The sequence below is a fragment of the Solea senegalensis genome, linkage group LG17, assembly GCF_019176455.1.
Source record: "Solea senegalensis isolate Sse05_10M linkage group LG17, IFAPA_SoseM_1, whole genome shotgun sequence".
NCBI lineage: Eukaryota > Metazoa > Chordata > Actinopteri > Pleuronectiformes > Soleidae > Solea > Solea senegalensis.
Window position 1 is genome coordinate 9,052,576 of NC_058037.1, and position 26,915 is coordinate 9,079,490.

A 26,915-nucleotide genomic window follows, 5' to 3' on the forward strand; every position below is an offset into this window, starting at 1 on the left:
CTAATCCTCTGAAGCCTGGGATGAATTGAAAGCGAGAGGAGCCGGATGAAGAAGGATGATGTGATGGAGGGTGGAAAAAGCGAGCAGTGTCATAATGGGCCACTTGCAGTAGTAGAGGGACATGGAGCCCAAAAATAGAGGAAAACATGGCGTGCCACTGGATTCCAAGATGGACAAGCAGCACACCACGTTTTCCACATTCTATTAGAGCCCTACTTTGTTTTATTGTTTTTATTCAGTTGGATTTTAAGTTTAAACGTGAATCTGTGGGCACATTATCCGAGGAGACTTGCAATAATATAAAAAATTTGACCTTTATTTTTAAATTATTGTCCGTCACAAACCTAAATCAGCATACACTTTTAGTTACCATTATTATTTTTCATCCTAGAGGTTATGATTATATATATATATATATATTATTAAGTACTGGAGAAGAAGTATAAACGTCTTTTTTTTTCTCGTCATAATACACGATGTTAAATTGCATAAGAAATGTCCAACTACGACCTCATTCAATTACAACTACTGAGGTAAGACTCCCAAACTAGTGGGAGTGAGAACATAATAATAACAATACAAACATTCGAGTGGAAAGTGTCGATAATAAGCATTACAGTTAGCATTTTAGTGTGAAACATCAAAGGACTTAAATTAGCATCGAGAGCATCTGTACAACAGTGGCAACAGTTAAGTGGTGACATTTACAAGTGGACGACAAGTCTTTCTATTTTATTTTTTTTTCACGATTGTTCATCTGGTTTGGAAACTTCACAACAACTGGAGGTGGCATACTTTAGTTTGAGTCTGCATCCCTGAGGTGTCCATCTCCCTTTCTTCATGTTCCTCCAATTGATCTTTGCTCTGTCCTCGGCTCCAGACAATCATATTGCTCAGTAATCAGTTTTTTGTTTTTTTTAATCATGGTGGGATAAAGTTGCCGATAGATGCTAATAATGAGATCGGTCCCCGTATCAGCGGCCAAGTGCAACGTTATCCCCAAGTGTCTTCACCCATTTTTATGGCTGTAGTGTCTGAACTTAGCTTATGAGATGCCGTAGTTGTTGTAGTAGGCCGCTGTCGCGTCAGCCAGCACAGAAATGAGGCTGGTTTCTGTGCTGCTACTGGGACACACGGTGGCAGACACTGTGGCGGCTGAAGCCACCTGGATGTGTCCAGTCACAGTCATGCCGCCACCGCCGCCGCCCTGCTCCGGGTGGTACCCGGCCCCTGTAGAGTTCAGGTACTGATCAAACTCATTGCGGTCCACCTCTCCCAGCAGCTCAGCCTGGCTCAGCTGGTCTAGAGTCTCCAGGTGGCCGTGTGTCTCTGGTGGGGGGGACAGCTGACCCATATGACCCTGGTGAAGCCCGTGGTGAATCTGGGGGAAGGACGAGGTACTGTAGTATGACAGCGGAGGGCCGGGGATCAGTCCAGTGCCGCCTCCAGTTTGGGACATGTGAGAGATGTGAGCTATGTGTGTGCCTCCACAGTGGATTTGGGTGTAGTCAGTGTGGTAAGGGGGCGGGCTGCCAATGTGTGTCTGGTTCTGATGGTGCTCGTCTGGACAAGAGCTGCCAGACGCTGAGTAGTAGGAGGGGGGTACGTGCTCGTGGTCCATGGCATCTAAGGGGGACATCTCAGGAGGAGTGGGCAGACCGTAGGGGTAGGTGTCGAAGCTGCTGTTGGAACCCGCAGGGTCTCTGAAGCTTCTGACGCTGGGCAGAGCCGGGCTGGGACTGGAAAACCCGCTGTTGACACAATTAGGGCTAGTCTCGTCTTTGTCAGGGGGGTGACAGAGGACTCGCTGCTCAGGCAGCGTGTTCTGATCGGGGGCCAGTCCACTCAGGAGGAATGCGGGGTCCACTCGCTTGCAGATGCGCTTCAGCTGCTTCTTCCGGCGAGGCCGATACTTGTAGTTAGGGTAGTCCTGCATGTGCTGAACCCGGAGCCTCTCTGCTTCCTCCACGTAGGGCCTCTTCTGTGTGGGAGTCAAGGCCTTCCATGATTTCCCTGAATAAAAAAAAAAAGACAGAGTTGTTTTTTCATTTGTTTATTTGATCTGAAATCCAAAATATGCTTCAACATATTTTAAAAAAGACAAATAAAAAAAAGCCTGATTTATGTTATAATTCAGTATAAACATGGATAGTATAAATTGTACAGTAACTATTAAAACTATGAGACATTAAAACATATTTAAAAGAAAATGCTGTAGGCTTGTATTGTCTTTAATAAAATATATGAGGTTATTCAAATTTAAGGTGAAATTAAAACAAGTTTTCTAAAATCAGACAAATGAGAAATGACATTTACAAACTGGTTCAAATTTATATAAAACAATTTATTAAGTTTTTGGAGTCTTTATTTTGCATTTGCGTGATGATTAAAAAAAGTCGGAGTTCAAACTTCATACAAAACTGCTTGTACATTTTTTTTACCTCTAAACTTTATTTAGGAAACTTAGCAGTAAATAAATGATTTCCTGAGATCATCTCTGAAATTATCAATCACCGTGAAGTCATGGTTTACATTTTCGTTTCGTGCATTGTTGTTCTGGTGTTGTCCTCGTGTGGTTTCACAGGAATTTAAAACAGATCAAATCAAACGCATATTCAATAATAATAACATGGATGTGAACTTCAAACGAATTTAACGGAGAAGTGAGACTAACTTTTACATTAAGGAGACTTTGACATGTTTATTAATGTCCGTGAAACTAGACATAAACAGTAAAACACTTTTATAAAAATGACAAAGGCCTGTGGAAATTTGGCAAACTAAATATGTTGTAGTAATAATAATAATAATAATAATAACAATAATAATAATAGTAATGTTTGGATAAGTTTTTCCTCACCCAACATTTTGCTGAGCTCTGCGTTGTGCAGGTCCGGATTTTGCACCGCCAGCCGTTTGCGCTCATCTTTGGCCCAGACCATGAACGCGTTCATTGGCCGCCTGATCCGCGGCTCCGGCGTCTTGTCCGCGGGGTTCCTGTGCGGACCATGAACGTCGGTCACGTCCACGTCTCCGGGAGGACACTCGAAGGACTCCGGCCACGACGAGTACGCGCTGATGAGGGCTGCCATCTGCGCGCTCCAAAAACTTGAGATGCGCCTCACACTTTCTCTTGGACTAAGTTGCGCTCTGTCTGATCACGCGCGACACTGAAGGGGGGAATAAATAATAATAATAATAATAATAATACAAAATGAAATGTGCGCAACAACTTCAGCGGTTTTTTTAAAAGGAAAATCCAGCCGTGGATCAGTGGAGCTACAGGCTGCAGGCAGGTGTGAGCAGAGCGCGCACATGAGCTGTGTTCCTTCTAGTGACTTATGATTCAGTCTTTCCTGGTGGATGATGATGATCATGGGGGGAGCTTTATATTTGAGGAGCAGGATCCAAGAGAAACCCCGGAGATTCTCAGCTCCTCCTTGTTTGTAAATTGAGAGAGAGAGAGAGATTTCAACACTACTTAATACTTAAACTGGCCTCACAACAAAGCAACACACTTCAAGGATGACACACTTGACAGATAACGCAAACTTTAACAAGAGTAAAACACACTCACTCTGATCATCTTTCACTCTTTTCTTTTTACATAATATATGAGTATGTTTAATATATAAAACAGCCATAAAATCACTTTATATGTCAAAACGACAGCAGTTGAGTGAGTATATCAAAACAAAAATAACGTAAAACTCTTGAAGAGACTAATCCTTGTTTCATCGTATCATATAAAAAGTGACCTGACAAACTTCCCCAACCTGTTCTGCAGTCAACGACACCACACAGCAAACTATACACTGCACAGTGACGTTTGCAGATTCTATTACAAAATCAAGTTGCTCAAGTTAAACTAAAGGGGGGGGGGCTGTCCTAAAAAAAAAACCACACACATTTCCTCATGTGTCACAGTTCAGGTAAAAACCAAAAAAAGAATAACTAAGATGTGAACACAGAATGAAAGTGTGTGTGAGAACTCACTGTGGATGACAAACCACTGAACACGCACTACAAACAAATCAGTTTCCTTCTATGGACATATCAAATCCAGGAGTTCCTGTTGACAGGATACTCTTGGGCTGCAGCCATGGAGTAGCACGCGCGCACGCACGCACGCACGCACACACACACACAGGCATAACTGAACCCTGGTAGAGGGTAACCTATAGTACATTTACAAGTAACTAACTTGGGTGTTATAGTATTTAATGTTAGTATGTATAACTGCATTTATCTTCATGTTTCAGGTTTCATTTTATAAGAATTCTCATACATTTAAGTGAGTGCATGTTAAAAAGCATAACAGTAAGTCCCCCAATTTATTTATTTATTTACGTATTTAAAAAAAAAAAAACTTTTCCCACTCCTTTATACCATATTAATCATTAGTCTAGTTCAAGCACAGAAAAATACTCATACCCGAGAAGTTCTAGCTCGGATATTTTCCTGCATCTGATCACTTTCCTGGGCTGTGCCTCATGGCTTAAGTTGAGATGCACATCCTTTTGGTCAGTTACGCCTGCAGCAGCCGTCAAACTAAAGTGTCAGCTTCATCTCAGCTCAAGTCTCACCCCTCTAAACAGGAAGAGGATACGGCACCTGAAGCCACAGATTGTGCACAGACCGGGCACATCAGTGATATATTGGGCTGCACTTCCTTTTCACTGCTCGGACGTGGATGAGCAGTGAGTGAAAGTGTGCAGTGTGTATCTGTGCCGGAGGCCACACATATACACACATCATATCAGTAATTCACAATCAAACACGTGAAAGCGCCGAGCTGGGGCGTTGTTTCTGAAATGTGTCATGCCTGTATGTGTTAACCACTGTGTGGGTGTGACTTGTATCAGCCTGCTGTTGTCCAGCCTTTCACAGAGAGAGAGAGAGAGACATGTGGCTACTGGAGATTTGAGGGGGTTGTTTGTTCTGTAAATGTTACCCTAGCAACTTTTTTTAAACAACGTTTTCCTTCAAGGATTAACTGTTCTTTGTCATACGAGTTTAATATGTTTTTAAAATGAACATGAGCATCGTCATGTGTGCCACAAAACTGTCCAAATTGAGACAAGCATTTCTTAATCTATAGCAACGATAAAAACTGATCTTAAAGCATTCGGTGTACAACATGGATGAACAGGTGCCTACGTCTAGTACAAGAGGAAGAAGAAGGAAAATACCCTTCACACCCAAGATGCTTACAGTAAAAAGCAGGTTCCTTTTTCGTCACAGGGTGACAAATAAACCAGTCCAATCCCATCAGATTTTCCAAAATAGTGACAAGGAATGTCGTGATGTATTTGCTGCGCAAGACTGGACAGACTTTTCCCTCCCGTGACTCACACTACCCACAGTCACTGCCAAACTAGACTGACTTGTTAAAGGGTTGTCACATCAACGAAAAAAAGATGTCATCATCAAATGTAATCTGGAAGATGAAATGGTAAGTGTCTTTTATTTTCAGATGTCTTTTCTTAGATTACAAGCAGCTTGAATTGCCTAATCCAGTCTACATTTTATATCTTTATAAATCCAACCCTTTTCAAGTAAAACAAAAAACACAGAAACATTTGATTTACAGCATTTAACTAAATGCTGCAAGTAAATTCATTATTAAATGTATTTCTAATCGCATGCAGTTTTCTATGTGCTGCTTGAAATACTATCAAGATACAATTAATTTCAACACTCATATGTGTCACAAATGCTTAAGTATAACAAAAGCCTCTGAAATGTTGCTCAATGATAATGTATTAAAAATTGAATCATACACAATGTCAACATTTGAAAGCATTTTGACAGGTTACATGATTGAAGAATAACAGGAAATCCGACTGTTTAACTCATGAGACAGACTTGTATAAAATGCAGCACATTAGCTTGATCCAATTCATTTAAAGAGGGTTGTTTGAAACAGTTTGTCGGCTTCAGTCAAACTGCATTTATCTGCAGGAATAATAAATCCCAGTGTCCACTTGTACAAGTCTGTGGCTTCACTGTGCAGCTTGATCAAATATCAAACCCTCACTTTCTCACCGTAGAGTAACAGTGTTGTTTATAAACGCACTGATTCACTCATAAAAGGCCATTCCATTGAGCCACAACAGCTCAATGAGAACTGAAGGATTGTTTTAACCCCCGACTTCAAACTATTCTTGATGTTTCTTCTTCTTCTTCTTCTTGGATTTCTTAACAACTACCACCTCCTCGGCTGGACCATCGTCAATATCATTCACCTCCTCTCCGTTTTCCTGTTTCTGTTGCTTTTTAAGCTTTTTCTTTTTGGAAGGAGGAAGCTCCTCACAGTTCTGCTCCACACCAGAGGTGGAGCTGCAGGTTTTGTCTACAGCAACTTCATTTTCCTCCAATTTCCTCTTGTTCTTCTTCTTATTCTTCTTTAAACCGTCGTGCTCCTGGTTCTCAATAACTTCCACAACAATGGGAGTACTAGAGTTCTCTTCCACCACTTCAGACTCATCTGTAGCCCTGTTCTTCTTCTTCTTCTTCTTCTTCTTCTTCTTCTTCTTCGTCTTGGGCTCCTCCATATCCTTGTTGCTACTGTAGATGGAACTGAATTCCTCAGATGGACCAGACAACTCATTGGTCTCTGTCTCCTCTGTGGATGTCTGACTCTGTGCCTGTCCCCGACCTTTTTTCAGTTGGGCCATTCGCTGTGCAAAATACTCCTGCATCGTGAGGGAACTTGTCACAGTCTTGGTGATGGACTCTGTGTCCAGTTCAGAAGCAGCAAGAGTCACGCTCTCCTCTGGCTCACACGGAGAATCACTGCCGTTGCTCTCCTAAACAAAAAAAAAAAAAAAACACACAACAAGGAGTCAGGCTTTGACGCAGCATTTAGGGGAATTTGCACAGAAACACACAACACACAATGAATCACAGAGAAGCTTAGGCGACTGTCAATCAACATGCAGTGAACAAACAGGCAGATTTAAGTGAGAGAAAATAGAAATGGGATGTTGACGCAACAATAGGTGTTAAAAGAATCACCTTAAAATAAGCAGCACAGATCTGTCACAGTTTCAAACAAGCAGACGTTTGTCCTGTCACTGTTATCTCTTTCACCGCTGTCCCTCTACAACGGCTCCTCAACAATAAAGCAAGCTACAGCTGACACTTGATATTCTGCTTGTGAAAAGTGACCCTGGGATACAAGCCTAAATTATTATTATTGTTATTACATGAATGTTTCATTTTTCAAACTGTATGTATGTCTGATGAAGGCAGTGTAAAAATCAAACAATAACGTTGAGTGTATGGGCCTCCCTTAACACTTATTATCACATATAGCATCTCTGTGCAAGTGCACACAGGATCACAGGATACACAGAATATGTTGGAGCTACTTGCTCAGAGGGGGGGCGGGGGGAAGAGTCAGTGAGACTTTTAAAAACAGCTGATGATCGTTGTGTGGTGCATGCAACAAAAACAAAAAAAACTAGAATGCAATGCAACTCTGGGAGAAAGGCTGCGAATTAATCACTTGTGCAGCTCCGCTGAGAGACGGGGAGGATTCTTTTTATGCTGCTTCTGTGTCACCATCAACTCGCCTGTATCATTTTTGATTGTTTGCATATTATGTTAATAATGCTGCTGCCCGATTTGTGCATCTGCCCAACACTCACACACAGCTTGTATGAAACAGACTAAAATGGAAGCGCAATGCAAGCCGTTTTGTTTTGAAGAAGACAGTGTTACCACAGGCTTGTCAGACTTCTTTAGAATTGAAATAATCAAATAACTCATAAAGTAATTATCTTCAACATTTTTTGGAGTGATTATGGACCAATGGATTAATTAATCAAGAAAATAATTAACGTATGAATTGATAATATGAAAACAGTCATTAGTTGCAGCCCCAGTTCACACAGTACACAAGCCATTTTATTTTTCAATGGTGACACCAAATTAACACTGCTCTTCGGAAAAGACTTGATGGCAGAACAACTCTGCAGTTAACACACGCATATGTATATGTATGTATATATACATATATATATATATATATATATATATATATATACACATATATATACATATATATATATATATATATACACATATACACATATATACATATATATTAATATATAATGTTGCACCCACATAAGTCAGCGATAGTGAAATTTACATTTAAACCATCCTTATTATACATCAGTAGTGAACAGGGGCAGCGCACATCTGCGTTTGGGGAGCAATAGGGGGTTGGGAACCTTGCTCAGGGGCACCTCAGCCCTCGACCATCCCTGGGATGGTGACTAGCAATCCTCCAGTTACAGGCCCTATTCCTTTCCACTTGGCCACCTACCACTTTAGTGCTGTAAAATGTATTTTTGGAGAGTAGCAGTGTTGATGTCACGGTTTATTTTAATAATCTTACTCTGCAATTTCACTCATCTTCAGTTATTTTTGAAAAAAAAATAGGCCACGCAGAGATCAAAGTAGCAGCTTCTTGATGGCAAAAGAGAAGGAAAGAGACAATTCCTACACTGAAAATAAAGACTGATGACAAAGAGGGAAAAGGATGCAGGGCAGTGGTCATCACAGCTCTCCAGCCTTTATGCTGCACATTAAAAACAGGCCCCACTTCACAACTGTGAAGAACAACATGGTCCAGATTTTAACTCTACAGCATGAACAATTTGTCACGTCGCCCCCGCGACCCATTCGTCTTCATTTTCCTAATGGCCTACTCAATGCATAATGATTTGTCCAGAAGAATACAGAAGCTCCTCCTGAGGATCGCACTAAACAATACAGTCGCTTGGTGCATTACCTCGGAGATGGCCAAGCGGACGGCATTTTTCAAACCCTACAGATGAGAGATAAATTGAAAAAACAGCGCCGTGCCGAGTCACCTCGTGGTTTGGCCTTTCAACATTTACATGCAGATTACACCACTTAGACCATCAGCCCTGATTGAGATAGACAAGCTAACTGATGGCTGGCTAAAACAATGTGGATGTGGATCTGAGCAGGTCGTTTGGGACCTCAACAGACATAAATACAGATCCTCTATACTTTCTCCAGGGATTTCCATACACCATATCTGATTTTAAATAATAACTTTGTTTTTCTTTTTCCTCAGAAAAATTGTTAGCGTTACTACAAAAGCAGCCACCGGGGACATCCATGACTTCACACAAGTCATTTGTCTTAACCCACTCAAAGTCAATATGATTTCCATAAGGAAAAGAAACCATTGTTTTTGTGGACTAATATATCGATTAATAGGGGGAAAAAGACCGCTCTGCAAATATAACGGGCATATATTGTCTTATTTTTTATTACCTTACCTAAAGCTTAAACAAGAGATAACCTGATTTGAATGTTATATAACCTGATTAGTAGTAATCGTAGCTGCAACTAATGATTATATACATAATCTATTAATCTGTTGACTATAGTCTTGATTAGTTGTTTGGTCCAAATTATTTACTTTTGATGATTTGCTATATGGAGCAAAGAAACCAGAAAAAAAATTCACATTTAAGAAGCTGGAAAATCAGAAAACTTGATTTACTAACCCTAAACCCTAACCCAACCAAATTAATCGATGCTCAGAATAGTTGGCAATTAATCTAATGGTAGATGGTCTGTATTCATATAACGCTTTTCTTGTCTTGTTGTCTTGTCTTGGCTTTGCCATTCACCAGTTCACTCACACATTGACTCAACACATCTATGTGCAGCGTATTTTCATATCACACATCTTTCATACCCATTCACACGCTGCCAGCACAGCTGAAAGGAGGAACGTGGGGGTTAAGTGTCTCGCCTAAGGACACATCGACATGTAGACTAGCAGAAGCCAGGAAACAAACAACCTTCCACTGCACTGAGCTAACGTCGTTCAGTAATCTTTTGAAATTAATAATCAAGTCTCGTTGCAGCCCTAGAGTCTGAAGCCTCACATTGATGTGAGGCACTCGATTGAAGCCAGGTAAGTTTTCTTTAGAACCCCAATTTCTAACAAGCGGAATGAGGCCCTTCAGGTGCCATTAAACAAAACTCTCCAACTTCCCAGAGAAAATCTATACTCCCTGTTACTGCACAATGGCATCTTCTCTGCTTGGGAAAGTGGCAGCGCTGACCGCGCCAAACAACATGTAACTGGGATTTGGGAAGATGGCTGGGGGCCACTTTAGAGCTGCCTGTGAAATTACTCTCAAGAGAGCAAGAGAGGGTGAATGAGCAAGGAAAGGAGAGCAACAGAACACAAACATTTTCTTCATCGGGGGGAAAAGTGGCTGGAAGTTGGTACGTGGCTCATCCTTGCTGCCGGGGAACTCCATTAGACTCTGGTGTGGCGGGGGGGGGGAGTGCGGCGCTGAGTGCGGGCTGGTCATGCACGCGCACAGTTTGGACACATAGCTACAGATCAGTAAGACTCACAACCCTGGAGATTTTTGTTGGCAACTGCTGAGGGCAACCAAGAAACAGTTCAGCAGTGATGCTTCAGATCTTGTTTCCTCAATTTCCAGGTGTGTTACTTTCTCTGGCCTGTTATTTTTTAGTCACTCAAGTACCACTGCATGTTGAACACAGTGTGTGCAGCACTTCGATATGCAATAATGCAAAATGAAAGCTTCATTGTTAAGTATTCATAATAAATTATCTGTGAATTTGAAATGTAATAAACAGTATTATCATTTTTTTCTGCAGCCATTTAGTGGGAATGACTTCTGTTGAGCTGCAAATGAAAAGGCCCATTAGTCAGACTGTGTCTAGTGCAGATCTCTCATGATCAACTGTTTCCCGAGCCTGTATAAGCCATTTCTGTAACAACTGTGCCAAATTCTGTTTGAAATTCTTTATATTTTAGAAGTTTCACCACTGAATATTGGAGATGAGTTTTAACAAGTTCTATTACATCATAAACCAGCAGACGTATTGTGCACCGTTATCTTATGTATTTTTTATTTCAATAAAGTAGTGTCCGTTCCAGTGATTTCTGCTTTTCTGTTGCTTTTATTTTCCAGTAAGCTGCCAGCCAAAGATGCAGAGATGTTCAAAAATCTTGGTCTTCAGAAGTTACCAAGTATTTAGCGACAAATTATAGAATTTAGAAGAAGCTTTTTAATTTTATGCCATGCTAAATCCTTCAGGGCTAACTACCAAACCAACTACAAAAAGACAATGTAAACATTTCAAGTTCCCCCTAGCAACAACTGACCGGCTTATATTTTGTATTATTATATAATTATTATAAGTTATTTTAAGTGATGCTCTGTGCACAAACAAATTACCCATTATAGGACATACCAGAACAACTATGTCAGCAGATAAAAAAACCCCAAAAACACCAGAGTTAAGTCAAGTTACTGTTATTTCCATTCTATTTATGTATTCAAATGAAACTCACACCTACATGTAAAAAAATAACTTAACCACTTTGCAAACTCTGCATAATGACTGGAACCACAGAATAATGACTGGGGAAAAAAAGGCAGTCCCAGGCTGGGACACAGAGTGGGTTCAAGAGTGGAGGGTTGAAAAACACACCTATATCCAGTCGTGTTCACTCCTCCTCCTCCTCCCAGCCCCACAACCCCAGGAAAAGGATGCGCTCAGTGCACTGTGTGCAGGTCTGAGATAAGGCTCCTTCAGCAGTGGAGCGGTCTGGCTGGCTATCGGGCCCTTCCTGCTCTGCTCTCTCCCCTGGCGGGGGCTGGGCTGGGCAGGGAACACAGGGAGGGCCCGCAGAGGGTCTCAGAGAAAAGGAGAGGGTGGGAAGACATTCAACAGGCCACCTCCTTCAAGATGCTCCAGTTCCATCTCCCTCTGCTAATGTAGCCAGTGGAGGGCCAATGGTAAGATACAGTATGTGCCAAGACAAAGAGGCCAGCACATTCAGGAGGAGAGTCAATCAAGCCAGGAGAGGGAACGATGGAGAGGGTTTGCTCGAGTGCATGTGAAACTTTTTTGACACAAAATCAGCAGAGAAACTGATTCAACTTTGCCGACTAGATCCGGATGAAGGGATGGAACAAGTGAAACTACTTATTGCTTATCTATTTCTTAAGATCAATAATTAGAAATATGTCCTTATTATGTTGTAAACGCATGAGAAGATGGTAAGAATAATCCATAACAGAACAACCAAGTTTTCATCCAGACATGACACAAAACAGAAAAGAAGCCAAACTATTAAATCTTGGCTCATACGAGAATATATAATTTCTTCATTGAGGAAGCCACTCGGTCACAAAACCCAGTGGTGGAGGGCTGTGGTGACAATTTGAATGCTGAGGTAAAGTGTTAATATTAAAATATTTATCACTATTATATAACTTTTAGCATTCTACAGTTGCCACAATTTCAACTATGTTTACATTTGTCTTTTATTACATCAAACATTCCACCACATGCATGCACAAATTGAAAACATGCATAAAAAGGAAGACGGAAAGTCGAATATTATTTATCTGGAAAATATCCAATTAAATATTGGGGGTATAGATTAAACAGTAACAATTTTTTTAAAAAGAAAACCACACCAATCCAATCCTGAATGCAATTATTACCATGAAAACAGGTGTTTTAAAACTGTGTTCCGTTTTCTGGTGTTTTGACAGCCCCACATCACTGATGCAGCAATAATACAAGTGAATGAGTTTAAATCAAGGAACCTAACACACTCTGCTATATGAGTTTTTATATGCACAACCCGACAGCTTCTGTGCTAAAAGTAAAATAAACATTTTATATTAAAAGCAGGATAAAAAAGATTAAGTATGGTGATGTTATACTGTGTATTAGTCTTTTGGGATCTCAGGTTAGTAATTAAAAAAAAGGTAAATATGAGGAGTTATGTATAACTAATAAGCCTCTGGCGATATAAAATAACCTGCTTGCTCACATAGTAATTAGCTTTTGACAAAGCTGCAGTTGGTCATTTATTTTCTTAAAAACTGCCTGTTTGCATTACTTCTAGGTTTTTTTTCCAATAAAATCTAGCCAATATTGGTTGGGTCTGTAATTGCACAAGTGTGCCCTCATTGTCCTGCCACAATAATAAATTTGGCGATACTGAAGGTCTATGGATCAGGCCCTGATTAGGCAGCTGTCTCCCCCTGATGAGCACACACAGGTCTAGCAGCCCATTCTTCATAGGCCTGATGTGGGTGGACAGTAAAACAGGTGAATACCTTATACCCTGGTAAATAAGCAAACGCTCCACATGACCATCTATATTTGCAAAGTAAACCACTGCAGTTCTGCGGGAACGTTTGCATGGAGTTGCAAACTATAAAAGGGCGCACCCTACGTAAATTAAATGCCACACATGAAAGCTTCCATGAAGCAATAAATTTGCTAAAGGCATGTTTTCTCTGTGCAGTTAAAGGAAAAACAAAACAAAAATGGGTTTTGAAAAATTACACTTTGTGCCCAGTGCGAGAACGTTTATCATAAGTAACAAATGAAGACAACATTATGCATGCAGAACGACTACCCGGTGCTTGTGCAATATCGCAAACGCTTGCCGACAAAGCCCTCCTCAAGAGCATGGGGTCCCCCCTACCCTAACCCCAGAGAGGGGAGATGCAGTGATTATTTTCCCCAGTTGTGATTTATTAGATTAAAGAGTCAGTGATTAAACGGTAGTCGGTGGCTGTAAACAACCGAGAGGGCTGGGAAATCTTTGGGCGGTTAGCTGCACCAGGCTGTAATTGCTCTGGCCCTGTGTATTCTTAAGCCCGTAACTAAGAGACAGACGCACGCTTTCTCTTTTTTTGTTCTGTGCTAATCTGTAAGTGTCAGCGAGCTGGCATGGCCAGGAGGGAGCAGTCCACAGAACTGCCGGGGAGGTAGGTGGTAAATCTGAGTGTGTGTGTGTGTGTGTGTCTTTGCAGAGGGGAGGAGGGAACGCTTGGCGGGTCTTGATATTTTCAGCGGTAGAAGCAAAAGGTCCTGTCAACAAACGTGCTCAAGAAAAGGGGAGCTTTTGCTGGAGGTAATTAGATGTTATCCGAGAATTAATTAGAGCTCCTCAACGTCACAATGAGCCTGGCTCCCTGCATTTTAAGCGCCCATTCAAACTGCATGAACCACACAGAGACATGTTTACACCGGCATCTCCTTTCAACAGATCAATGCTGCAAAGTTTTGACACTCAAAACATTCAGTGGAAAAGTCCATATATGTATATACTGAAAATTATTCAGTGCAGTGAAACTCTACAGTAGGTGAAGAATGATCCAGTTACAAACAGGACACTCAGCCCTGTGGAAAAAAAAAACCCTAAATAAAATAAAGCAAATACTTTAAATTATAGCGTGTCCACGTTCAATGGCAACAATTATCAGTTTATATCCTAAAAAACTCGGCTTTTTTTTGAAAATAGTCAAAGGACTGTTTGCCATACTAAAATATAAATGTGTTGTGTTCATGGCCCTGATAAAAGAGCAATTTTGACACTGAAAAAAACTTGTCAATGTTCACATCTGTGGCAACCTATAAGCCTTGCTTTAGACACGAGAGCTAAAGAAAAATTTCTGCATGTGCTCCTGCGCCGTCAGCAAAGCATCCTCCTGCGCTTTGCCGACGCATCTGCCAAACGGCAAGACCCCCAACACACGTTGCCTCTACCCCATATTCCTTGAGATAGTGGTATCACGGGAGCCCCTGCTGACGTGCGATCCTTCATGTGGACCGTGCGTGGGCAGGAAAGACTTGCAACAGGTGCCACCCGAAGAGGCTCGATCCTCGGCCCTTTGTGCCTGAGCAAGAGTGGGAGTGAGAGAGGCCGCAGGGGTCAGACTGACCCGAGAGCAGGGTGCGCCATACCGACCGTCTGACTGGAGAGTTCAGACATCAAAACAAGGCTTGTATCAAATAATTATCCATGACTATTTTTCTTTCCTGACATATAAAGAGTGAGCTAATGAACCAGTGGATGCTGTCCCAATTTTGATGTTTCTAACAGTGAAATAGTTGGAATCGTCAATCCATCTTTAAAACTTAATTCTGTCAAAGATATTCAAGTTATTGAGTAAACCGAAGGGATCAGAAATGTTTTATACAAAAGTAAAAAACTATCCTGAGTAACAGTTTTTCCCCCAAAAAAAGTAAAGCATACATTTTAAAAAATGTCCTTGTGAAATATTACATCTTCTTCAAATTTATTCAGTGGGAACATAATCATGTGGCTCTAGACTGAAGACGAAAGAAAAAGATAATTAAACTGAATTTTGTCTTCTTGAATGCACTGTAAAAGGAAGATGTAGAGGGAAATATGGCTGGAAAAATAAAACTATGGCTTGTTTCCACCTTTCATATGAGCTGGCGGCTTTAAAAAATGACTAACTTTTGTTGATGTATGAATCGGCGGGGAGTCTATTTATCAGCAGGCCCTCTGCGGTCGCCCGCTTGGGTCCCTCAAGTCACAAGTCGCGTCGCTCCCCTTTGACTGATTAATTAGCCAATCAGAGGACATTTTTCACTGGGCGGCAGAATGGTTTATTTCAGCTAATGCCGGGCTTTCGAGCTGAGGCCCGCTGGAGCCTCGTCGGCTCTTTCGGCCTGCCTGAGTGGCCGGGCAGAGGGGCAAGGGAGATAAATCAAGCTGGGCTGGCCCTCCATGTGGCTCCCCTAACTAAACCCCCTGAGGAGGGCACAGAGAGCCGGGGGCGGTGGAGGAGGAGGAGGAAGAAGGGGCGGCGGGGGGGGCGCAAGACGGCCAGGGGCACTGCTCACCCGCCGATAAGCACAGGGAGCACAGGGCTGCCAAAGTGCCTTCATTTAGAAGTGGCCGGGGCTTTTTGATATCTCGGCAGAGAGAGCCTGTCGTTTGTCATGTGGTGAGTAATTGTGCTAAGGGGCACAAGAGGAGGCAGAAGAAGGAGGGGGCTCACAAGTGTGGGATAGGTGATGGATCACAGAGACCTGTGTAGATGGACAGGTGTTTCACCACAGCTTGATAACCCTTACTGGTCAGGGAGAGTAAATAATGGTTTAAAGCAACATTTTCAGGTGGCTGAGTGAAAAGAACAGAATGGCTGTCATCAAGGCATCTTGTGAATAATGTTTGGTAAAGTAATTCCTACATCTGTTTTTTTCAATGCCAGGCTTGAACTTTGTCATCTTAAACTGCCATGTGTACAATTATCTAATATAAATGCACCTCAGATATATTGAATTCTGTGCCATTCAATTTGTGAATCACGGCTAAAAAGAGCTTAAAATACTGACCATCTACAATTAACAGTAACAACAACTGTGCTCTGGTCTTTAATGTATTTTTCCTCTCCATCCTTTAACCGGTGGACCATAAAGACAAGCTCAAGGCTTCACACCCTCCTGTAATCACGTAAACAAAGTTGCTCTTTTTTTTAATTCTTATTTTACTTGTAATGTAACTTCTTATTTCAAATTGTGCATATATAGTATATTATTCTTCCATCGCTAGGTTTTCCACATTGAAACATTCACATTCAAGGTGCTGAAATATCAGGAAACTTCTTTTAATTATTAAATAAATCTCAAACCAAATTATCGATGACCAAAATCATTAATTTTATAGATTTAATAGATCTAGGAATTCATTGTTGCAGTCTTATATACAAAATACTCTGAAGACAGTGGTTCTTTACCTAAAAATAACTAATAAAATACACAGGGGGTTTGTAATCTGTCCCATTTGCTCATATGTTCTTTTCAACACATCCAGCGCCGCCTTTGATGAACAGAGGCATGTGGGACTGCTGAGAGTGTGTGCATATGTGCCTGTCTGCATTTCAGGGAGCGTTGTGCGCAGCGATAAGGGGCAAGCAGGAAGCACATCACTGCAGAGGAAGGAAAACCCCAGCAATGGGGGGGTGAAGAGACAGCAGTGGGTGGTAGGTGAAGTGCTGGATGATTCATGAGGGGGAGAAGTGGGTAGTTGTGAAGAAGTTGATCCAGATTTGGTCAAGTCTCCTGGCATCACCTTGTCAGGATGCAGATACGTGATAATGTGAGTGGTGGCCGCTTCTGAAAGCCACAAATCAACACCACCACAACAACACAGCTCCCAGTGTGTACACTGTGTGTGACTAGGTAGGAACACTGGTTTAAGGAGAGTTGGGATTATTGCATGTGTGTATACAAGCACCACATTTTGTGCTGGAACGGTGATGGTGGATGACTGTAAACACAGATCAGAAGGAGCTCAGGGTCATAGCAGTGTCACAAACACACTCGCAGGAGATCCTGCACAATGCCTTAAGCTTGATTGGTCCATCACCCTCTTTACCTCTTCTCGGCAACCTCAGATGTTGCTGAGCTTCAACACAAGGCCTCATGGGAAGCCATTGTAATTGTGTTTAGTGTTTTCGATATGGTCAATGGTGTCCCTCCTGGCTGAAAAATAACAACCCATAACCAAACGATTAGGGAGAAAATGATGGTGTGTATTGCCTGCATTTCCAATGTTAATCAGCTAGGGAACAGCGGCCATTGTGATGTTATGGCTCGGCACTTGCAGGGGAATAGAGAAGGGTTTTTCCTTGTATATTTCATGGATTTTAAGTTGCCAATTTCTTCAAGCCAAATGCTGGTGATAAATAGGGGAGGCCAGCAAGACGTTTTTCTGTCTCTCATTTGAAAAGCTCTATTTTTTTTTAATCGTTCCTGTCTTGCTTTATGTCTTGTGTCAGTACATTTAAAATTTCAGTTAATATGAATGCAAAATTAAAAGTCCCATGGGTTTTTGATTAATAGACCAAGAAGAACTTGTTGGGCTTGAATTTGAGGGACCCAACTTGCTCCTCTCTCTCAGCCTTTAAGCTTTATTTCAATGGCATAAGGGCAGCACCACACCAAACTGAGTGACAACCAATACCAAGAGCAAAAAGACAACTTTTTGTAAGAGTCATCATTTCAGATTTCTGCAAACCCCACCGCAATTTTGATTTGCCTTTAATAATGTCCGTTGGCATGTGTTTGCTGCAGGACAGAAGCAGAGAAGTGGGTGTGAGTGTGAAAGAGACAGGGACGGGGGGTGGGTGAGAGTGCAAATCCTTTAACTGGATTTAAGTGCTCCTGCTGCCGTCAGTGGCCCGGTGGCTATGTTAAAGCTACATGCTGTGACATGGCTTAACCAAGGCCAGAGGCTGCTCAGGATTTGGGCCCTGGAGAAGCAGAAAGATCCCATGATGCAGCAGCAACTGATGGAGGGATCAGCACAAGTGGTCATACTTAATTATCAAGAGAGAAGCAGATAAGCTTGAGCCACCTGGCCAGAGGTATGCCATCTTCTCCCATGAGCATGGTTTGATTTCAACATCAGGTTCCTGCCCTCTCAGGTTAGACAACTTCTCTTTCAGTGCCAAGAGTCACTTAGATCATAAATAAAAAGTGTTCCGTGTGAATCATTTGTATCTGGACACAATGCATTTTGTCATAAGCACACGTGTATGTTGTTCATCACTTGGAGGAAATATGTTCCAGTCATTCATCTATTCATACACAACACTGTTTGTCGTCTCTTAGGGATGGGCATTTCAAGCAAAAACATAATATTCAACAGGATTATTCAACGAATAATCTAAACTCCAGAGCATGTGTAAGTAATGCAGGGTGTTCACAGGAGAATCAGCTAATGAGATGCATTCAAAGATCCTGGTAAATCTCAAATCTGCTGATCTACAGCATGATGAGCAGATTCAAGATGCATTCAGGAAATCTCGTAAATTGTATTGCATTGGATCAGAAAGATTTTTTTTTTAATCTTCAGACTCATTGATAACATCAGTTTTGTATCTTTTTAATAAAGTTTCAAATAGCTGTATTTATTGGTTGACTGTATTTACTGGCTGGCTTTTTATTATTTTAAATTGAATAATAGTTGGTTTACACTTTGTTTTTATTTTTATAACTTCACTTTGTTTCGGCAAGTTGTACACATTAATGATTGACAAAATAAAACAAGTCCAAACTTTATTTACAATGTTGTAAAGTATGTACTGTAATTGTTCAGAGAGTGAATAGCTGTTTTATGGTAGGTTTTGAATAACCGATGATAAGCTGCAGTTTTCTTTGTTTTAAGGATTTTTAAGAAAACAGCTTGAGATGAAAACATTTGAGATAATGTTACAGAGGTTAAAAAAAAAGGATCTTACCTGCTCTTGTTCTTTGACAGATTTTGCTCTCTTTCCAAAGATACAGTTAAGGTCTGTTTCACTACGGGAGGACAGGTCCTTTCCTAAAAGAAGGAAAATAAAAGCATTTTTAAAAGAATTACACAGCCAAAACATGTGTTTTTCAATCACTTCTATAAAAAACACACAAGGTTTATTTCAGGTTTAAAAGTAGAAACAGAAAAAAGTAAATCCATGAAATGTAAGTAATTAAAAATAATGCACCAAAAAGGTAACATTTTCTACAACATAAAGTTTAAAGCATAAGATTGTGTGTAGGGGTTTGGGGAGGGGGGGGTTAAGGAAGGAGGTCTCCAAGTAAAGAAAAGGGAGGTTTGCTTGGCCTGCTTCTTGCTTCAGGGATAAAACAGTAAAGAAAAATAAACCAGCGACATGGTCTGTCACACCACGCCTCCGGATTCCCATTTTCAAGTCAGGCCTCAAAGACTACTGGAGCACACAGTCGCCTGTCTCAAGCTCGGGTCCTGTTCGTACAGCTGCATCCTCTTCCTTCAGCAGGGCTCTGATAACATTTGGTTATTTATTGCTTTTAAACCTCTATCTCCCCTACTCTTGGCTTTGAAAGCCACTGCACATACACGTCTAAGAAGTTAAACCAAGAAAGCATGCTGAAAACCAAAATAAATGGAGAGGGGGGGACTGTGATGTTTGTCAAAAGTAGAATTATGACCAACATGGCCTTTCTGTTGTTTGGACCAGGAAGTACCTGACAACATTAACACTACCTTTGTCTTTAACATTACAAAAGGTGGTTAGATGCCATTACGCAGGACGGTGATGATATAGTCGTTGAGTGTTAGTGAAAACATGCTGGTTTCCACAGTCACAGTTGAAATAGCAACAACTGTAATTACAAACAACTAGCCAAACAAGACTAAATTACCAAACGGGTCAAAGCAAAATTGATGTCTACTCGTATCAATGTCTCAATATGAAACTCAAAATCTGCTCGGTAGAAAAGCAAAAAAAATGCAACAAATACACAATCAGAGTGCACAGCGGATGGAGCGCTGTAGTTAGATTCTGCATCAACCACCCTCTCTGGTCTGACAGGTGATGAATGGAGGCAGCAATTAAAACTGGGTTACTGGTTTATGTTGTGGGCCCCCAGACCTCAGCAGCAGAGAATTTGATGCTTTTCCCCACAAACAAAGGTCATCAATCCTAAGTGCTGGCAGTCAGGGAGCCAGCATGAACAGGATATCAATAAAAAAGCAGAAGAGAGTGAGGAGGAGACCTGCAGTGAGTGCTAAATCAAGAGGTTTGTTATTGTTGTTACCATTGTTTCTTTAGTTTTATTATAAAAGGGATATCAACTGTTGAATAAATATTTAATGACAAATTAAAAATTCTATTTACTGAGGTTAATATTTGGTGTTCAACGACATATTTATATGGTTTTTAATCTGACATCCAACACATTTAAGGCTGATCTTTGACAGCCTTAGGACAACCTCTGCAAATCCAGAAATATGAGTAAAGTACTGACATTTTCCATCTCATGTAACCAGCTTAGCAACACTAAATCTATTAACAAGTCTTAAGTTGGCAACAGCTTTGCAGGTAGGAGAGTCAGAAGCAACGCATTCAGGGGCAGCATGCAAACAGGTGAGGCAGGTTATTTGTTGCCAGGTAACTCTTGAGTTACCCACGGTGAACCAGACCCCAAAACTGAACCATTAGAAAAGGAGACAATCATTTTAAAACAAAAAATAGTACTCTATGGGTGTTCGATCAGGCATTTACTGTATGTAACTTTCTCAGACATGAAATAGTCACGATCAAAGTGCACTAAAATTTCCCTTAATCTCTCAGTTTGTGTCGTTTGTGGAAAACAGAATAGTGCCAGCGTTCTGTCTGCTGCATGACAACAGTTGCAGGCCTCTTTGAGTAAAGACGGGTGACAGTGGTGTTATGTTGCCAACCACACCTCAACTGACATGTCTGACTGCCTGGATTGAATTCCAGTGAAAACACTCCAACCGGCATTTTCCTCTAATCCGTTTCCCTGTCTACTTTCTACAAGTCTGACAATCATAAACACAACAGAGATGTTAAACACAAACGTCAGGTGCTACCTGATCAGTTGGGCTAATAATGGAAGAGGTCTCTTCAAACAGATTACAACTCAACTGCACAGTCAGCACAAAATGTTCAGAGGTGACCAGAGAAATATGGCTGTTGCAGATTTTGGGCAGAGTATAATTTCAGGAGCTTTTTGACAAAAAAAATGTAAGTCCAAAATGCAAAAGATAGCTTATATTATATATATCATGCCTATATACCTGTTACAATAAGTGTTAAAGTAATAATTGGTAACACTGAAAGGTAAGAAGTGCTATTGAGATATAAATAAATAGACTCACGAAAGGGGACAAGTGACAAAGGTATGTGTGGAAAATAAAAATAAAAACACCCTGATTTGTATGCAACTGAGGGAATAAAGAAAGACGTATGAAATATGAAAAAAAGCCAGCTTCATACCCTGAAAGCCTGTGCAAAGTGTGCAAAGGTGCATCTCATCTGTCAGGAACATGCTTTTTTTGGCTCGTGCCAAATTAAGATCACAAAAACAGGGTGAGAAAGACTGGAGGTCCCAGACCACGTTTTATCAGGCAGGGTCATCTCATGGGTCGTGAAGCCCCTGGGAGGTGTTGTTTTTAGGCAAATGGACAGTAAATGGACATGCCAGATGCCCCAAACAGGAAACAGGAAGTTGCTACTGAATGATGTGAAATATAAGCAGCTCTTCCAGGTGAGACAAAATGTTGGGATATGTTCTTTTCCCATCTATGCTGACCTGGTTAAGTAGGTCTGAACTCATTAAGAAACAACTGAAAAATCATTGCTTTAAAAATGTGCATGTTTGATAAAGATTTGCAAAAGTAGTTAGAATGTGTCATGAATTAACATCTTCTACCACTTCATGTTAGAAGATTTAAACATGACAACATTAATAATGAATTTTACAAGTATATTGCTTATGCAGTCACTAAACCATGCTGCATGGCATGCTCAAGTACAGAAATTCTGCAGTAATCTATGGGATAGCGGTTTGATTAATTTTGCTCTCCAGTGGTCCTGAACACCAAATTCCTCCTCGTGCCTATCGGTGTGATGGCCTTGAACAGCAAATCTTGACTTCCTGACGTGTAAAGGAGTAATAAAAGTAGAAGGAAGAGTTATAAATAACCTCCCCTTGCACTGACCAGGTCAACTGACCCGGCAGGGCTGACAGAGCTCTGATCAGTGTCTGTGGTTCGAGCCAAGACCTCAGGGTTCAGCGAGGAGTAAAGTATGAGCATTTTGCTACATGTGCAAAACCACATTTATTTTGAATGGACAAACACTAGTTTAGGTTAATATGTTAATTTTACTATGCGACCGATAGATGATAATGTCTGGTTTAGATAGTTTTCAAAGCCACACAATATCATGACTGACCCTAGCGAGATACACTGTATTTAGCGTGTTCTGAGGTCATGATTATCCTTCTGCTTCATCTTCTGTCAGCTGCAAAAGACAAACCCACCTTTTGTAAATTTCATGTAATGGACCCTCTTTTTGGAGGTCTTGGATTTCTCTTCCAAGCTGAAGCCTTTCTGCTCATCTGGTGGAGGATCTATACAAAGTAAAGAAAATTGAAACACTGTCATATGAAATTATAAATTAACCACATTCAATATAACCACACCTAACTTCTTCCAGCTACCATATAACACCAGTCTATATGTTGTGTGTTGTGTGTGAAAAAGGATAGGCAGGTTCCTCTATGACGGTGAATCTTCAAGACATTTACTCAAAAACAAAAACAAAACGTTACACAGTGGCACCCCCTACTGTTCAACTCATGGACCAACTGGAAAAAAAAAACACACACACACATCCTGTTTAGCTTATGTGAAGTAAAACTTGCCTTTTACCAAAGTTACATTTTATATGCAAACATGCATTTAAACATAACAGTCAGCTCTAAGCATAAAAAATCTGAGAGATTCCAAATCAATAGTGCAATACAATGTGCTCAATGTATAGTCAACATCGCATAATAAACATACACTAACAAAATGTACCGTTGCTGTTGTTTTGACCATGGCAGTTGTTCAGCTGAGCAAGTAGCTCATTGAAGTCATCTTGGTGGGCAATCCATTTGTCCTGTATACACCCAGATTAGATTAGAGATAAACTCATATACCTATTTATGTTGCTTAGTATTCCTAATTTCAGACTATTAAAAAAAAAAAAATGGTGATTTAAATGTTTATATATACACAACACAGATTTTATATAGATACCAATACATATGCTGTGAATATAAATAATGTTTAAAGTAAAGTATATACAGCCCATCACATCACATAAAATGAACCATACCTATGTATTTATTCAATAGCGTTAAATCAGTGTTTATTGTTGAAAGCACTCACTTCATGGCTGGTATTGGCTCCAAGCCCATAGCTGTTGTTTTTCAATTTTACTTTGATATGATCAGTGGAGCCTTGCTCAGTCCTGCCCAGGCCCTAAATATGAAAAGGGAACAAAAAATGTGACATCAGTACAAGTGAGTTTTATTTGGATAGGGCCAAATCACAACATACACTATGGCATTGTGTATAGTAAGGCAGGAACCTTTATGATATATATGATATACCCTTTTATGATAGAGCAAAGTTCTCAAACTCATGGACCACAGGTCAGATGCCCACATCTTAATATCAGATTACAATAAGTTATTTCTGTATGTTTAATAGATCAAATTTGCATCATAAATAAGTTTATATTGTGAACTATTTATCATTGCATATCAAAACAAACTCTTATTTTGAAATTCTGTGAAATGTCATCACAAACATTATTATTTGATGTCTTTTTCTCAAAAGGTTGGACTTTTTTTCACTTGATCGGCCCTGTACTGACCAAACTAGACACTCTGTGGCCCTTGAGTTTGAGACCCTTGTGATAGAGAAGAGAAACTCAACGATTCACACAATGAGCTACACTAGGTCATCAGTGAAGAGGAAAAAAACTCCCTTTTAACAGGAAGAAATCTCTTGACAGTACCAGACTGAAAAATGTGCAGCCATCTGCCTCGACCGATTGAGGTGAAAGAGAAAATGGGGGACAGAGGAGAGTTGGGGGACCAAAAATTGTATCAAGTTAGAGATTTTAGACAGGACAGTTCTGAACCTGACACACAGTAACATACATTGTTCAACATCTCATTAATTTACAGCACATGAGTAAACAATACCAGTCCAAACAAAACCACTAACTGACCACCACTTTCCCAAAAGTGGAAAAAGCATGTCTCAACATTTACCTTGCCCTTGGACCAGCCCATTCGCTCCAGCATCTTCTGGCCAAATTTGGATTCATCCTTACTCCAGGCGCTGTTCCTGGGGTCAACAGACCACTTCTGCTTCCTCCGGGCTGAAAAGAAGCAGCATTATCATTTCAATAACAGGCAAAGGGTCAGTAGAACAAGGCCACTCTGCAAGCTGACTACAAGATAACTGGATTCATAAGTATACACGAAACTGACTACAGCGCAGAACCAAGATAAGGCACACATATGATCCTTCAAAGTCTGTACACTCTGGAATAAAGTGGACATAGATAGCCCAAGCAGCACACACACTACAGTGCCTGACAGCTGTCAATGCTGTGAAAGTAAGAGCAGGAGCGTTTTCTGACAATGTGCTGCGGCACAATGACACCACCTATCAAGTTTGTTGAACGAGGCACTGCAAACTAATCAAGTATATAACACCGTCAAAAACAAAACAATTTTACTCCGAATAAGCTAACGGAGATACTGTAGATAACATGCAGGGCTGCAGGAGGAAACACGTGTTTACAAAAAGAGTTGTAGGTTAATGCTAATGCTAACTACCGGAAAACTTAAAAGCTAATGAATACCGAATACTTTTGTAGGAAATTCTGTCCACAGGAGAAACGCGGTCGTTTAAATTACACATACAAAGAAATTCATATAGTTACAATGAAGTAGAAGAGGATATATACATCAAAAACAGAGAAGAAATACACATACGCTCGGCAAGCATGGACATCCTGGGGTCCTGAAACAGCTTGACGAACGGCAAATAGTTGTCTTGTAAAATGCCTGACAATGGGTGACCACCATTTGTGTTGTATGCTTGTGCTATTAAAGCAATTGCAAATATGTGTCGCACGCCATATATTCGAGAGTTTATTAATTACTATTTTATATCAACGATTGATAATGTCACTGTTTTTATTGCAGCTTTACATGTAATTATTTTTGCCAACAGAGGGCGCAACGCACAAACACAAGAAGGCACGCAAATGAGTCAGCTGTGCCAGACACATGGTGCCAGCCAGGTCACCCAGGTTCAATGAACTTAGACTGACACCCGAAATAACCAACGCTGAATTTGCTGATATAAAAATATCTTAATGATGTAGCACATTCTTCATTGAAAATTAAAATGGTTAGAATTACATTTTAACATTTAAACTATACAGATTACAAAACAATGACAACGGCTGCATGATATAATATAAAACAGATGTTTTATTTATGAAATAACATGCATTTATCAAAGCATACGATACTAAGATTTAATATTTGCAGTAAAGAGCTGCTTCCAATCCTAACAGAAGGAAGCAAACAACAAACCATGTGGTTTACATTCGATATAGTGCTTTGAGCTGGAAAGTGACTTTGAATCGTGGTCCGCCTGTGCTGCCAGCAAACTCTTGAAATCTGAAACAGACGCTTTGATGCAGCACTTGAAGGCAGCTGCTTTAACCACCACCGGGAGAGAGAGAGAGCTGGAGCATAGAAATTGAAAAGAAAATTCAGTTCCATACAAATATGAACATCCTGTTAACCTCATCCCACTCCTTCGAGGCTGCTCTACAATCTAGATCCCCACCAAATTCTAGTCATTCCTGTCTCTGGCCATATCCACATCTTAATAAAAACATTTTATCCTTCACCTTTTGAGTTGTGCTTCTCACAGACAGAAAAAACAGGGGAAAAAAGGCAGCCAAAACATGACCTTCTTGGTCGAAGTAATAAATGGTGAGAATAACCAAGGTTTAGGCAGAAAGATAAAACTGCCAGGTAAAAGACAGTGAGGCTTACTGAAGTAATAACAGTTGACGACAGTGACACATACTTGGCAGTAACAGGATGAAGGCTTTAATCTCACTTAGTTGCTCTGGGTGTTACAGTGGAAGCCTGGAAAGGACACAACTATCTTATTATCTTATCAACAGTTTGACAAGTTGTTTGAACTAGTCAGTGTAATTGCAGGGTTTTGTAATCTGCAAGTCTATAAACTGCAGTTATAGCACAATTTAGGCCTTGTCAAATAAAAAACTAGTCATGTTAGTTGTTTAAATTGTGTTGTCATGGCTCCAAATTTATTTTGTGTGGTGTTCCGTCGTCCAACGTCATTTTGGTTTTTTTTATGCCGGTCAGTACTAAGTCGTGTGAATCTCCATCTGAACATGAATCTGTGGTTTAAATTACCACTGGCAGAATGGGATTAAGGCGAGGTTGTATAACAGAAGCCTGAGAGGGATCAGTGGCATTGAATGTAGTCAACGTTTTATCGCTCGACTGGCCTCCAAAGTCGTTGACAATGCAGATATTATTCTAAAGGATCACGACATGCACACCTGCCAGTCCTGTTTTCTTCATTTATGGCTTATTTATAATTAAACAAACATCACTTTCTCACACATAGGTCA

The 26,915-nt window shown here is 40.6% G+C and overlaps 2 protein-coding genes across 2 annotated transcripts; both read right to left on the minus strand.

Annotated features, from left to right (window-relative positions):
- Positions 1 to 295: 295 nt before the first annotated feature.
- sox7 (SRY-box transcription factor 7) lies at positions 296 to 3,356 on the minus strand. The gene is made up of 2 exons (XM_044048581.1): positions 2,861 to 3,356; positions 296 to 2,013 (listed from the first exon to the last, which is right to left on the minus strand). The coding sequence occupies exons 1-2, from the start codon at positions 3,090 to 3,092 to the stop codon at positions 1,046 to 1,048; spliced, it is 1,200 nt and encodes a 399-aa protein (XP_043904516.1). The 5' UTR covers positions 3,093 to 3,356; the 3' UTR covers positions 296 to 1,045.
- Positions 3,357 to 5,448: 2,092 nt separating this feature from the next.
- Positions 5,449 to 25,295, minus strand: pinx1 (PIN2 (TERF1) interacting telomerase inhibitor 1). Its single transcript, XM_044049881.1, has 7 exons — positions 25,225 to 25,295; positions 24,493 to 24,602; positions 23,600 to 23,692; positions 23,246 to 23,327; positions 22,705 to 22,794; positions 19,134 to 19,216; positions 5,449 to 6,812 (listed from the first exon to the last, which is right to left on the minus strand). Exons 1-7 carry the CDS (start codon positions 25,241 to 25,243, stop codon positions 6,162 to 6,164), a joined length of 1,128 nt encoding a protein of 375 aa, XP_043905816.1. The 5' UTR covers positions 25,244 to 25,295; the 3' UTR covers positions 5,449 to 6,161.
- Between the last annotated feature and the right edge of the window lie 1,620 nt (positions 25,296 to 26,915).